Source organism: Eulemur rufifrons, chromosome 15 (assembly GCF_041146395.1).
Source record: "Eulemur rufifrons isolate Redbay chromosome 15, OSU_ERuf_1, whole genome shotgun sequence".
Lineage (NCBI taxonomy): Eukaryota > Metazoa > Chordata > Mammalia > Primates > Lemuridae > Eulemur > Eulemur rufifrons.
The window spans coordinates 484,322-500,482 of NC_090997.1; the positions used below are offsets into that span (position 1 = coordinate 484,322).

General features: G+C 38.0%; 1 protein-coding gene across 1 annotated transcript; it reads right to left on the reverse strand.

Moving 5' to 3' along the window:
• Window positions 1-15,012: 15,012 nt before the first annotated feature.
• LOC138395607 (olfactory receptor 2G3-like) lies at window positions 15,013-15,954 on the reverse strand. Its single transcript, XM_069488455.1, has one exon. It carries the CDS (start codon window positions 15,952-15,954, stop codon window positions 15,013-15,015), a length of 942 nt encoding a protein of 313 aa, XP_069344556.1.
• Window positions 15,955-16,161: the final 207 nt, after the last annotated feature.

A 16,161-nucleotide genomic window follows, 5' to 3' on the forward strand; every position in this document is an offset into this window, starting at 1 on the left:
ACTCCCACTTAGAACTGGAACCAGACAGGGCTGCCCACTGTCCCCATTACTTTTCAACATAGTATTGGAAGTCCTTGCGAGAGCTATCAGGCAAGAGAGCAGAATCAAGGGAGTCCAAATAGGGAAGGAAGAGATCAAACTCTCACTTTTTACTGACGATATGATGCTATATCTGGAAAACCCCCAGGATTCAACCATGAGACTCCTGGAATTGATTAACGAATATAGCAAAGTCTCTGGCTACAAAATTAATATACACAAATCAGAGGCATTTATATATGCCAACAACAGTCAATCAGAAAACCAAATTAAGGACTCAATACCCTTCAAAATAGCAACAAAGAAAATAAAATATCTAGGTATATACCTAACTAAAGAGGTAAAGGACCTCTATAAGGAAAACTATGAAACACTGAGAAAAGAAATATCAGAACTTGCAAATAGATGGAAAAATATACCATGCTCGTGGATCGGAAGAATCAACATTGTTAAAATGTCTATACTACCCAAAGTGATCTACAGATTCAATGCAATCCCTATTAAATTACCAACATCATTTTTCACAGATGTAGAGAAAATAATTATACACTTTGTATGGAACCAGAGAAGACCCCGTATAGCAAAAGCAATTTTAAGCAACAAAAACAAAATGGGAGGTATTAATTTGCCAGACCTCAAACTATACTACAAGGCTGTGGTTCTTAAAACAGCCTGGTACTGGCACAAGTACAGGGACACAGACCAGTGGAACACAACAGAAAATCCAAATATAGAACCATCCTCATATAGTCACCTAATTTTTGACAAAGCGGGAAAGAATATACTCTGGGGACAAGAATCCCTATTCAATAAATGGTGCTGGGATACTTGGTTAGACACTTGTAGAAGACTGAAACAGGACCCACAGCTTTCACCTCTCACAAAAATCAAATCACGGTGGATAACAGACTTAAACCTTAGGCGTGATACAATCAGAATTCTAGAAGAAAATGTAGGAAAGACTCTTACAGACATTGGCCTAGGCAAAGAATTTATGAAGAAGACCCCCAAGGCAATCACAGCAGCAACAAAAATAAATGAATGGGACATGATTAAATTAAACAGCTTCTGCACAGCCAAAGAAACAGTCCTGAGAATAAACAGACCACCTACAGAATGGGAAAAAATTTTTGCATACTACACATCAGATAAAGGACTGATAACAAGAATCTATTTAGAACTCAGGAAAATCAGTAAGAAAAAATCAAGTAACCCTATCAAAAAGTGGGCAAATGACATGAATAGAAACTTCTCGAAAGAAGATATAAGAATGGCTAACAAACATATGAAAAAATGCTCAACATCCCTAATCATCAGAGAAATGCAAATCAAAACCACAATGAGATATCATTTAACCCCAGTAAGAATGGCCTTTATCAAAAAAACCCAAAACAACACATGTTGGCGTGGGTGTGGAGAGATAGGAACACTCATACACTGCTGGTGGGACTGCAAACTAGTGCAACCCCTGTGGAAAGCATTATGGAGGTATCTTAAACAGATTCAAGTAGACCTGCCATTTGACCCAGCAATCCCATTACTGGGCATATACCCAAAGGAAAAAAGGTCATTCTTTAACAAAGACACATGCACCCGAATGTTTATAGTAGCACAATTCACAATAGCAATGATGTGGAAACAACCCAAATGCCCATCAATACATGATTGGATTAGTAAGCTGTGGTATATGTATACCATGGAATATTACTCAGCTATAAGGAATGATGAAGATACGACATCTCTATGGTTCTCCTAGAGAGAGTTGGAACCCATTATATTAAGTGAAGTATCCCAAGAATGGAAAAACAAGCATCACATGTACTCACCAGAAAATTGGTTTCCCTGATCATCACCTAAATACAAATCTGGGAATGACACCAATTGGATATCAGACTGAGGTGGGGGGTGAGGGAGGGGATGGGGGTATGCCTACACAATGAGTGCATTGTGCACCGTTTGGGGAGTGGTAACACTTGAAGGTGCTGACTCGGGAAGGGGGGGTGGGGAAGGGAGGGATATATACCTACATGATGGGTGCAATGCGCTCGACCTGGGAAATAGACACGCCTGGAGCTCTGACTTGGGGGGAAAGGCGGTACAGGAACAACGTATGTAACCTGCAATTCTGTATCCCCCATAACAAGATGAAATAAAAAAAAATTAAATATAATGCTATATGTAAAGTGCTTATACAAGCTCTTCACTCAGAATCATTTTATGAATGATTATTATTGTCATTTTAATAGAATACTTACATTTATGTGATGCATTGGCATAATTCAAAGTTTGAATAAAGCATTCTCACTTGAATTATTCATTTGTTTTACACATAAGGAAAATGAAGCATATAAAGGGTGCATATATATGTACACATATGTGTGCATGATTATATATTTAGTAATTGTCACATCCAAGACAAATACTAGAGAATTTTTTAAATATTCTTCACAGTTTTTAATTTGCTACATAAAATTCATTGTGCAGGCATATTTTTCTAAACAACAGAAGATTATATGATAGTGAAGCTTAATTACAAGAAAGCCTATTTTGAGAATTTTTTACTTGAATGTGTGGCTAAATGGGGAATAGTGAGACCATCCATGGGAAAAAAAATTTTATAGTTCCCATTATTTAATATAAATTTTGAGAATTTTTTACTTGAATGTGTGGCTAAATGGGGAATAGTGAGACCATCCATGGGAAAAAAAAATTTATAGTTCCCATTACTTGATATAAAGATATATATTAGTTGATATAAATACAAGTGTGTTTTTAACATAAGCAAAATAAATGAAAATTTTTGTGCTGTTAGTCCTAGTCATGTTAACCACTACTGATTATCTCTTACTAAATACTATCATAGATTAATTCCACGAGTGGGTTCTTGGAGTTTTATCTGTACTAACCTAATTACAGTAAGCAGAAATGAGAAATGCAATAATCATAAAGGAGAATTGACCTTTGCTAATTTATGGTGGCTTTCATTAGTGTTAATTTCCATCTTCTATAGTAGAAATACATTAAAAATGCTGCAAGAAAATAGATTGAACTGAAAGGAATAAAGCTAGAAAACATTGAGTAGATTAAACTTAATGAAGCTCTAATGAAGTCTCTATTTTCCTTAATCTTAACAGATGCAAACCTTTTTATAATAAATATTTTGTAATACATATTTACAATCTCTACGTTTGTAAAATCTCTTTACTTAGTAAGTTTACTAAGTGAAAATCATGAATTAAAATATAGTTACTGAAATACAGATACATAATTGCTAATGTTCATTTTTCTTACTGAGATAATAAAAGGAGACATATTAATGAGTATATTTGTTTCAGTACCCCTTATCCAGTTTCTCTATTGCATGCAGGTTTATGAGCCAACATTTAGTTCTAAGTACAGGATAATCAGCCTCCCAAAATTCTGGACTTGGTGTTTCTAGCAACTAGTGCTGCAGCTATGAGAAGATTCACCCCAGTGACGTTATTCTGGCAGGCTTCCCTGAATGACCCAGACTAGAAATGGTTCTTTTTGTGGCCATCTCCATCTTATACATAATGACCCTTTTTGGGAATTCAGCCATCATTATCTTATCCCATCTTGATTCCAGACTCCATAACCCCATGTCTTTTTTCCTGGCTAATCTCTTGTTTTTGGACCTCTGCTATACTACTTCCACTGTCCCCCAGATGCTGATAAATATACAAAGTCACCAGAGAAACATCAGCTACATGGATTGCGTAGCTCAACTTTTCATCTTCCTTGGTCTAGGATCCACTGAATGTGTACTTCTCTCAGTAATGGCCTTTGACCGCTATGCAGCTATTTGCCAGCCCCTCCACTACAATTATCATGCACACGTGGCTATGCCAGCAACTGGCAGCAGTGGCTTGGGTAACAGGTTTCAGCAACTCCTTGGTGCAGACAGTGCTGACTTTCTTGTTACCTCGCTGTGGTCAATACCGGGTGGAGAATTTCTTCTGTGAGGTACCTGCCATGCTTCACTTATCCTGTGTTGACACAAGGATCAATGAAGTGGAGATGTATGCAGCTGTGGTGGTCATAAAGGTTATCCCAGTTGGATTAATTCTATTCTCTTACATCAACATTGTCAGAACAGTAGTAATGATCCAATCTTTGAAGGGTCACAAGAAGGCCTTCAACACACGTGGCTCTCATTTGCTCCTGGCGGTTATGTTCTATGGTTCTGCCATTAGTGGTTATGCATATATGGCACCCAAGAGCAACTCAGCCAAATTGAAGGGCAAGCTTCTTGCACTCTTCTATGGACTCATAACTGCAATGCTCAATCCCCTCATCTACACCTTGAGAAATAAGGATGTGAAGGGAGCAGTGAAGAAGCTGCTGGGAAGAAAACAAGAGCCAGGGTGGAACTGGTTTAGGAGAATGCAGTCGTCTCACAATTCACATTCCATGCTCCCAGAATGCCTACTGCCAGCTGCCATCATTCCTCGCACCCCAAATAACAATGGCTGATTGTGACTATTATTATCCATGTACTTCATAGGGATTAAAATACTGATTATTCTCCCCCAGAAATAATGAAACAGACCACTGAAGATAATGAATACTCCTAGATTTTTGTAAAATCTTACATTTTTGTTAATATATGTCATCTTTTCTAATGAAGTCTTAAAATTAATACCCAAATATGATTTTTATCAGATAGCACATTAAAACTAATAATTAAGAGAATAATCCTGAGAGTTGTTTAAGAGCCGGGAAGATGACTGCTTGAAATGACTAAATTATGCTGCAAGATCAGAATGCACCCATAAACAATCAAGAGGAAACTTCATTTTCTCTTCGCCTATTCTCATTTTGGATGTTGTATGTATAGCTGTTTTATAGATTCTTACTTTAATCAAGATTAGAAGGATACATTCTCAGTGAGCCAAGTGCATGCTGTTCTGGAGAAAAAGCAATGCACATACAGAAAGCTCTGAGCGATGCCTCTCTGCCTATTTGCTCACTTAGCTAATCCTCCTAGCAGCCTCTTTCAGCATATGTCTTTAACTCTACACCTTATTCTACAGAAGTTTTTCTTTATGGTTAACATACGGAGAATCAGTACATCTCTCATAATGGCCCATGATCTAAAAACATGTTGTCATCCAATCAGTATATTTTATTCTTGGTACTCAATTATCTTTATCTGCATAATAATAGCTATTCTCAGCAGGCCAAATGGAAAAATGGAAATTTTTCTCCAAACCGAAAGGCAAGAAATCTAGTAGTTTCTGAGCTTCTCCTTGTACACAGGATAGATATCCCCAATACCCTGTTTTAGAGACTCTACAGTACCTGTAATGGTTGCTGGATAAAAGGCTACCTCTAGGTAAAGGTGTCTGGGCCTGACACAATTAAAAGGCACTTGTACGTACTGTGAAAATAGCACAAACAGCTGAAAGAACGTTCCTACTATTTTTATCACTTATTTTTTTAATCTTTGTTTTTGGAAGATTGTGGTGTTAACATTGGGAATAGGAAAGAAGAATAGACTATATATTTATTTGGGTGAATTTATAGTAGAAAAATATGAAAAAGCATCCACCCTCAATGATTGTAATGTAATAGGTCATTTTATTAATAATGAGATATACTTGCCTTTTCCAGATATATTTGGGCAGTGGATATATTGTTCATTTTTTCCCAAAGAGTATGGAAAATTACCTGCTTGAAGATGTAATAAAATGTCTACCATCTTCCAAGTAAAATATATACAATTGACTGTCCCTCCTTTATTCCAAACCTTACATATTGTATTACTAGGAAAATATAAATGTCCTTGTTTTGTCACATAATTATGACTATATCTATAAATATATTTATGTGTGTGCATTTGGTATTTCAGATGAATATACAGGAGGTGGAAAATTAAGTTTAAAGTGATACAAATATCATAGTCCTTTTTCTCTAAGAGAACTTCAGTGTCCGTCTTTCCTCAAGTATTTCCACCTTTTACAGTGTTTGTGATTTGGTGGGGAGGAAGAATAGATTTTGTGATTAACTCTAGGTTTTTCAAGTACTCTCATCTTTTCTGAATTTTACCTTTCTTGGAATAAAAGTTAATGTTCAAGTAAAAGGAGTTATATATCAATAGAGTGATAGTCAGCTAAGCTGTTTGACAGACAGAATTAAAGAGAGAATTAGAGGGTTCAATGCCTATTTGTAGATCTGATATTCAACCAGTAAGAAAGGTGAAGGCTATTGGATGGTGTCTTTTCAAGTCGACTGGGATTCCATTGTGATTTTTCAGTGTATAAGAAATATAGAGTGGTAAGTATTATGAGTATCATTATTGCATGTATGGACCAGTATTTATAATTTTTCATATTATATGGCTGGATACTTACTGGATAGCCCTTTGTATAGTAACTAAAGCCCTGGGAAAGTTCCACTGAAAATGGAACAGTGTTCCTGCTGAAATGGAGCATAGTTAAAAAAAGAAAGAGAAAGAAAGAAAGAAAGAAAGAAAGGAAGGAAGGAAGGAAGGAAGGAAGGAAGGAAGAAAATGGAACAGTGTTGGAACAAATTGATAAGGAAAGGAAAAGAACAAACACCATATACAAAAACTAACTTTAAATGAATCACAGATTTAAAAATAAGAATCCTGCTATACGATAGAAATATAATCTGAGTCACAAACGTGAGCCACAAAGGTAGTTTAAAATTTCTAGTACTCATAATAAAAATAGAAAAAGTAACTGGTAGAATTAATTTCAATATATTTTAATTAACTCAGTATATCCCAAATATTATAATTTCAGCATGTAATCAATAAAAAAGATTATTGATATATTTTATATTCTGTTTTCCATACTTACCATTTCTTAAAATTATTTTTGAGGCTGTAGGGTTAAGTTTATGTCATGCCATGTGAATACATTTCTTCCAGATCCAGAGAGATTTGCTGACCACATCAGTATCACTTATACGGCAAACTCTGGAAAGGAGAGAAAGAGCACAGAGCTGGGGGTGAGACCCCAATGCAGCTTGCTTCCTCCTCTCCCAACCTGCCTTCATACACCAGGCCCTTCATCCTCTCCCAATCTCCAGGACTTCAGGGAGCCCCAGGCACAAATGTGGAGTGGACAAAGACACACAAATCCAGATTCCCACAATTTCCCTACAGGAAGTCCTTTCTGAAGTCTGCCCAGACCCAGGCCTGCTGCAGCCTCAGCATTTTCCCTAGCAGAGTCCCAGGTCTTTGCAGACAATGATCCTAGAGCACTCTTCCTCCTATTAACCACAGGGCTCACTTACCCACCTCCTCCAGGACTAAGCTCGAATGTCACCTCTCAGTAAATCCTATCCCATAATACATTACAATTGGCTCCTTCTCTTCTCTACCTTGTTCTTTTGCTCTAAATCGCTTTTTACTTTCTGACACTTTTGTAATTTGTTATTTTATTTATTGTCCTTCCCTTCCATCTAAATGTAAGCTCTGTGAAGGCAGGGATTTTTGCCTGATTTGGTTTTATGTATTCTAAATGCCAAGGAAAGTGCTTGACCCATAGTAGATACTCAAATTTTTGTTAATGACGGACTAAATCCAGGGACCAGACCTCCTTAAAGACGAGTCTGGGGCAGGAAAGGGGTGTAGTTTCCTGGCATATGATTTGAGGAGTCTCTTTGTGTTTCTGGGTGGTGGTGGTGGTGGCAGCTGCCACCAGCTATCCCTGGCTGTAACTCCAAATCAAGCAAACCCCCCAGAGCCCCTCCTCCTCCGCACTCTGCATGCAGCCCCAAGCTCATGGCCAACAGACCATCCTAGGGCTGGAGAATCACAGGATTGATGACTGAGAGAAAGCACCTTCATCCCTGGAGGCAGCAGCCAAGCAAGTGACAAGGAGTGGGAAGTCCAGGGTCCCATCCCAAGAGGCTGAGGGACTGGATACTGGGGTGTCCATTATGTTTGTAAGGTCCACCCAAAACCTAGGAACAAATTTCATGGCCTGAAGACTGTGTGCTGCCCTGAGGTCAAAGTCCACCGCCAACCAGTGGGTAGGAAACATCTATGTCAGCGTGGATCTGGGGAAACACTTCGGGCACGGAACCTGGCTCGAGTCAGGGGCACCTTCTTGTATGCAGGGCCGGGTTTAGGGAAGCCCTGGGGAGATCCCACTGCAGCAAAAGGGAGCTCGAGTCTCCTGTCCTCAGCCTTGTGGCCACACATTTCATACATTTCACTCATTTAACGTATATAATCCAATGACTTTTAGTATGTCCTTGGATATCTTGTGAATTTTCTTGTATGTGCCTCTATTATCTTTTCCAAAAAATAAATTACATTGAAACCCTTGACAAATCAAGCCCAGAACATGCATTAAGACTCAGATTCTGTTCCCTTACTCTAGTTTAATAATCTATTTTGCTTTAAAATTTCCATTTCTCTAAAAGGTGAGGTAGATTATTTGGACAAATCCTTCCACATAAAACAGACAAAAATAACCATGTAAAATACAAAACCATCTTCTGAAAAGCATCAAAGAGCTGACAAGATATCAATAAATGACCAAGCCCCTGAAAGAAGAGGAAGATCCTGCTTGATCTCCATGGAGAACACAGCCATAGGGTCCCCAGATGCAGATATGGAGGCCCAGCACTTCAGGTCTTTGTCCCTAGTGCTTGACTTTTGCTATCCAACTGCCTTTCCTTTTAAAATGTCAAGCACAATGGTTTTTAAAAATTATGTGCAATATATATTCAATGCAGAAAAATTATAAAAAGATCAATGAAAAATTAAAAATAATCCATAATCCTTATATGCAGAGATATATTGTTGCATCTCCTTATAATTTATTATGTATCCTCCTGCTGCTTCCTGAGTGCTGGACCTCCCCACCAGCAAGCTGATGAGTGCAGACCTCAGCGGTGCCCAGTCCTGCACAATTCAGATGCCATTTATTGGGTCAGTTCTTTCTCACACCTCCTCAGAGGCCTAGTTTTCACCTTCTCCTCTGTCTTCAGACCCCTTCAATTCCTCTTCCTTTCCCAGTCTTAGTTGATGAGTTTATCTATTTTTTCACTCAGAAGGCAAAAAAAGAATCAGGTGAGAACTGCATCATCATCCCACCACTATCCCCACATCTGTGCTTGTATCCTCTGCCTTCCAATCAGTATGACAGATGGCCCCTGCTTCTAAAATGACCCCAGCATGGGGCAAAAGACGGGCCCCCACCTTCTTCTTCATCATCAGTGTTTCAGTCTCTACTGGCTCATCCACTCCTGCACACAAACATGCTGTGATACCTCCCATTAAAACAAAACTACACTATACTAAATAAATCAAAACAAAGTCATCCACCACTCAATCTCGTATCTCCCTCCAACTTGTGCCCCATCTCTATGGCACTCCTTAGAACAATTCCTGAGAAGAAAACAGTGGTTTCCAGGGTCCAGTGGTGGAGGAGGAAAGGGGGAGATATAGGTCAAAGGATACAAAGTAGCAAATATGTAGGATGAACAAGTCAAACGATTTAATGTACACGAAGAGAATAGTTAATAATAGTGTATTATATTCAGGATTTTTGGTAAGATTATAGCTACCCTTTCCATAAAGGGGAAAAATGGGTACCTATATGAGATGATGGATATGTTAATTTGTTCCACTATAGTAACCATTTTACTAGATATATATATGTATCTTATAATATCATGTTATATATTTTAAGTATACATAATAAACTTTATTTTAGAAAAACAAATGTCATCATGTAGTATGTGAACTATTAAGATATTTTTTAAATAAGCATAACACTCTTGAGATCCATCCATGTAGTTATAGAAATCAATAGTTCATTCCTTGTTATTGCTGGAAATATTCCATGATATAAATGTATCAGATTGTTTAACTGTTCACCTATAGAAGGATATTTTGGCTATTTCCAGTTTTTGGCTATTACAAATAAAGCTACTATGTACCCTAATGTACATGTTTTTATGTGGATGTAAGTTTTCATCTCTCTGATCCAGGAGTGTGATGGCTAGGTCCCTTGGTAAGTGTGTGTTTAGTTTATTAAGAATCTGCCAAATTATTTTCCAGAATGGTTGTTCCATTTTACATTGCCAGCAGCAGTGGATGAGACATCAACTTTCTCCACATCCTCATCAGTATTTGGCATTATCATTATTTGTCATTTTAGCTGTTTCCCTCATAGATAGTGATGTAGCGAAGTATCTCTTTTTGTCTCTGGACTATTTTCTAATTGGGTTGTTTGGTTTCTTTTACTTCTTAAGTTTGGGTGTTTTAAAAAATATATTCTATTTAGAACTCAGGAAAATCAGCAAGAAAAAAATCAAACAACCCTATCAAAAAGTGGGCAAATGACATGAATAGAAACTTCTCAAAAGAAGATATAAGAATGGCTAACAAACATATGAAAAAATGCTCAACATCCCTAATCATCAGAGAAATGCAAATCAAAACCACAATGAGATATCACTTAACCCCCAGTGAGAATGGCCTTTATCAAAAAACCCAAAACAACACATGTTGGCGTGGATGTGGAGACAGGAACACTCATACACTGCTGGTGGGACTGCAAACTAGTGCAACCCCTGTGGAAAGCATTATGGAGGTATCTTAAACAGATTCAAGTAGACCTGCCATTTGACCCAGCAATCCCATTATTGGGCATATACCCAAAGGAAAAAAGGTCATTCTTTAACAAAGACACATGTACCCAAATGTTTATGGCAGCACAATTCACAATAGCAAAGATGTGGAAACAACCCAAATGCCCATCAATACATGATTGGATTAGTAAGCTGTGGTATATGTATACCATGGAATATTACTCAGCTATAAGGAGTAATGAAGATACGACATCTCTATGGTTCTCCTGGAGAGAGTTGGAACCCATTATATTAAGTGAAGTATCCCAAGAATGAAAAAACAAGCATCACATGTACTCATCAGAAAAATTGGTTTCCCTGATCATCACCTAAATACACATCTGGGAACGACACCAATCGGATATCAGACTGAGGTGGGGGGTGGGGGAGGGGATGGGGGTATGCCTACACAATGAGTGCATTGCACACCGTTTGGGGAATGGTAACGCTTGAAGGTGTTGACTCGGGAATGCGGGGGGTGGGGAAGGGAGGGATATATACCTACATGATGGGTGCAACGTGCACTATCTGGGGAACAGACACGCCTGGAGCTCTGACTTGGGGGGAAATGTGGTACATGGGCAACATATGTAACCTGCAATTCTGTATCCCCCATAACAATAAGATGAAATAAAATAAAATAAATAAATAAATAAAAAATATATTCTAGATATAAGTCTGTTGTCAGATAGGTGAAATATTTTCTCTCAGGCTTGTCTTTTCATTGTAAAGCCCTGTACACACACACATCCCCCACAGCCTTAGCACTGGGTAAGTTTGAGTGAAGTAAAAAAAGCAAGCTTTTTAAGTAAGGTTTTCTGGGAAACCACCAGAAAGATCAAATAATGACAATTCTTTGAGAATGAGGTTTATTCTGCTCCCTCCAGTATGAAGTGGAATGTGAGCTGTTATTTTTCAAGGCTCCAACTGGGTTAGGAGGCAGGGCATCAGATTTAAGCAAGACGAATTTCCAAAAAGCTCAGTTGACATGATTTGGTCATATATATATGCTGGAAATATTTACCTAAATGGAAATAAATTTACCTAAATGCTCCCTGTGTTGCCGAAAGCCATTGGTTTATTTTCTGAGTTATGAAAAGTTTGGTTCTGATACTTTTTCCATTTTTTCTCATTGCTTTTATGGGGAGAGGTAAACTTTCAAAGGTCCTTACTTACCCATTCTCATTATTATGTACTTATAAAAGTTTTTTAAAATATATGTTTTTTAATTTTTTTATTTCAGCATATTATGGAGGTACAAATGTTTAGGTTACATATATTGCCTTTGCCCCACCCAAGTCAGAGCTCCCAGCATGTCCATCCCCCAGATGGTCTTTTGTCAAATATATGATTCAAAATATTTCTCCCTGTCTGTGGCTTATCTTTTCATTTTCTTAATGGTTATCCAAAGCTTTTAATCTTGATGAAGTCTAATTTATCACCATTTTCTTCTACGCATCACGTTTTTGGTGTTGTATGTAAGAAAACTATGTCTACCCCAAGGTCTTGAAGATTGTCCCCCTCCCTATGTTTTTTCCAACATTTTAATAGTTTTAGTCCTGACATTTAAGTCTATAATCTATTTTGAGTTGTTTTGTGTATGCTATGAGGTAACGGCCTAACTTCATCTGTTTTTTTAATGTGAAAATCCAAGTGCTGGGAAGACTATTCCTTCTTTATTGAACTGTTTTGGCATATTTGTCCAAATTAATTTATCATAAATATAAGTGTTTATTGCTGGACTCTCAATTCTTCTCCCTCTATCTATATGTGTTCCTTAAGACTGTACCACACTGTATTGATTACCATAATTTTGTAGTAAGTTTTAAAATTGGAAAGTGAAAGTCTCTTAACTTTGTTATCAAAATTTCCTGGCTATTATGAGTTTACGTGGCTTTTTGATATAGTATTATCAGTTGGATTTCATTTCATGATAATGGCTGTGTCCCCACAAAATTGGAGCACTGTGGTCTCAGACAGAAGCAGAGAGCAACAACATGCAAGTACTATCTAATATATATGTTGGTATCTTAAACTTAGTAGATGTAAATATAATTAGGAGAATTTCTCTCAAGAGTTATTTTGACCTCGAGGCCAGGTGTGGTGGCTCATACCTGTAACCATAGCACTATGGGAGGCCGAGGCAGGAGGATCACTTGAGTTCAGGAGTTCAAGAACAGCCTGAGCAAAAGTGAGACCCTGTCTCTACTAAAAAAATTAAAAATTATCCAAATGTGGTGGTGCACACATCTGTAGTCCCAGATACTCAGGAGGCTGAGGCAGGAGGATTGCTTGAGCCCAAGAGTTTGAGGTTGCTGTCAGCTAGGATCACTACTGCACTCTACCCTGGGTGACAGAGCAAGACTCTGTTTCAACTAAAAAAAAAATTATTTTGACCAGCTTTAGTTAACCAAATAGACTTTTTATATTGCTAACTGATTATTTCATTTGTCATTTGAGTAATAGTAGGATATAAATTAAAGGTAAAACATTTTATTTGGGGACTTTTAGGATATATGTTAGCTTTTAATAAATAAAAATCTTAAAGAACCAATATATCATTTAAAGCATAAGGACTTATGTTCTTAGAAATCTAGGAGTCTTTTATTTCAACTTGATATGAGGACTTAACCTTTCTAAGTCAGTAGAATTCCATTGCATTTTAAGGGAAATTATATTTTAATTAATTGCCTCACTCTACACAAAGACAAGGAATACTGATATTTTGCTAAAAAATTATATTTATAAAAATTAAAAATGTTATCAATTCTTGTGAAAATTAGATAAATATATGTAAGAGAATATTATTTAAAGTAGAAACAGAAGCATTCATAAATATTAAAAGAAATAAAGACATATAACTTAATATCATTAGATACCTCAGGAGGCCTCATCTGATGAGAAATATTAATTTTATTGTGATTCCTTTTTGAATTTCATAGGACATTCTTTCTTCAGTGTTCATGTCCCTTAACATAATAACAGTAGTTTTCACCAGTTTTTCATTAAAAAGCTACTTTGCTTAAGGTTTAAAATGTTGTCTGGATTTATTTTTTATTTCAGCATATTATGGGGATACAAAAGTTTACGTTACGTATATTGCCCTTGCCCCCCTCCCTCCCCCCTGAATCAGAGCTTCGAGCGTACATACATAATGAGTGTGATGCGCACTGTCTAGGGGATGGACATGCTTGTCTGGATTTATATTGCCATAAGAAACCCTCATCTTCCTGACTTAGTTTGTCCAATTTGCAATGTCATACATTTTTTCCCCCTCTTCTTTGCTTAACCTATTTAAAGAATCCTGAAGGAACATTGATTTCAAATTATTTAGTTATTTAGAGGTTTAAAAACTTAATAGCTTTGTAGAGATATGTCACATGTCATATGATTCATCCATTTAAAGTATATAATCCAATGGTTTTTTAGTATCTTCATATAGTTGTGCAACCATAATCATGATCAATTTTAGAACATTTTCTTCACCCCAAAATGGACAAAGAAACATGCACAAACACAAACACATGCACACACACTCACCAAATAAATTAGATACAAACTTCCTGTCACTTTTCACTGGCCAGGGGCTGGAGTTTTAAGATCTATCATCTGACAGAAATCACTTAACAATCTGGACATACAAATCAAAACTGAAAATCCACTATCAAAGTGGATACAGTTGGCTATGGACAATCAAAATCCCAATGAAAAGCTGACTTGGCAAAGAATCAAGCATAGAAGGTAAAAAAACAAACCAACAAAAAACTTCAACCCAGAGACTTCCCAGAGCAGCCGAGGGAGCGTGAGTTGAGAGGTCTGTGCAGGCACGGAGCAGGTTCAGACCAAGTTTCTGCCGGTCCTAGGAGAGGTCCAGACAGGCAATACTCGCTGGGTCTGCAGGCACAAACTGCTAAAGAATAACTCAAAGGTGTCAGCTAATCAATAGCTCACTGTTTACTTTTATACAAGGGAATCAATTGATGGATTTATTTCATCTAATAAGGCAGAGCCAGGATTTATATTATAAGAGGAGCAGAGAGGGAAGAAAAATAACTTCAGAGATTCTGGAAAAAGTAGGTCTTGTTCTACTTTACAGGGCAAATTGATTGGCTGGCAGATGACAAAGATGTCAGTCTATGTAGGATATCTTTGAGAACACTAAGTCCGAAGATGAAAGAAAACAATTTCAGCTGTTTATGGATTCTCCAGAAAGTCTGTGAGTTTAGTTTTGCAGCAGTTTTGTCAGCTGTCTCTTGGTAATGCCTTCTGATCTCTTTCCATCTGTCCTCCCACCTTAGTTAGGACAGGTCTGCACCTTTACTTCATGAGAATTCCTCACTCTCCTGTGCTCTGATCTTTTTGCACCAACCTCTTCAAAGCTCCCTTTACATCTTTGTTTCTCAGAGTGTAAATGAGGGGGTTGAGAGTGGGAGTTACTACAGTATACAAAAGGGTTATGAACTTACCTTGACTTTGGGCATATGAACTATTGGGCTGGATATAGACAGCTGTGATGGTCCCATAGAAGAGGGACACTACCAACAGGTGGGACCCACAAGTTCCAAGGGCTTTACGCCAGGCTTGAGCTGACCTGATCCTCATTACTGCTTGGACAATGCACCCATATGAGACCAAGATGAGTGCCAGGGGGAGGAGAAGCAGTATCAAGGAAGCCATGAAGAGCTGGACCTCATTGGCATGAATGTTCACACAGGCCAACTTGATCATGGCAGGCACTTCGCAGATGAAATGGTAAATGTTGTGGTTCCCACAACGGGGCAGCCGAAGGGTGATAGTGCCCTGAATCAGGGTGTTGCCCACTCCACTCAACCATGCTATTCCCGCAAGAGACTGGCAAAGTCGTGGGTGCATAACTGTGGCATAGTGGAGTGGTTGGCAAACAGCAGCATAACGATCAAATGCCATGACAGCTAGGAGAACACATTCAGTGGATCCCAGAGCCAGAGACACATAGAGTTGGATGGCACAGCCGATAGGAGTAATTGTCTTGGCTGGACCACGCAGGTTCCACAGCAGCTGGGGAACAATGCTGGTGGTAAAGCAGAGGTCAACAAAGGAGAGATTGGTAAGAAAGTAATACATGGGTGTGTGGAGCAAGGGGTCCAGACAGGAGACCAGGATGATTGCTATGTTGCCTACCAGTGTCAGGAGGTAGGAGATGAGTACAAGCACAAAGAGGATCTTCTCAAGCTGTGGCTGATCAGAGAAGCCCACCAGTACGAAATCACCTCCCAAACTCTCATTAATTGTTTTCATTACTCTACTCATGAAAAGGAGAGAGATAAGTATAAAAATATAGATATTAAATAATGGAAAGCAATTAGAATTAGAAATACAATTGAGATAAATTGACCCTGGGAATGCAGAATGGGGGAGTGTTGTCTATAGGAGACAGGCTGGGAGGGGAGAGAGAGACAGAGAGAGAGAGAGAGAAAGAGAGAGATACCTGTATATCTCCAGGAG

Bases quoted from the DNA above. Each gene is read 5' to 3' on its own strand.
- LOC138395607 (XM_069488455.1), bottom strand. From the start codon at position 15,954: ATGAAAACAATTAATGAGAGTTTGGGAGGTGATTTCGTACTGGTGGGC.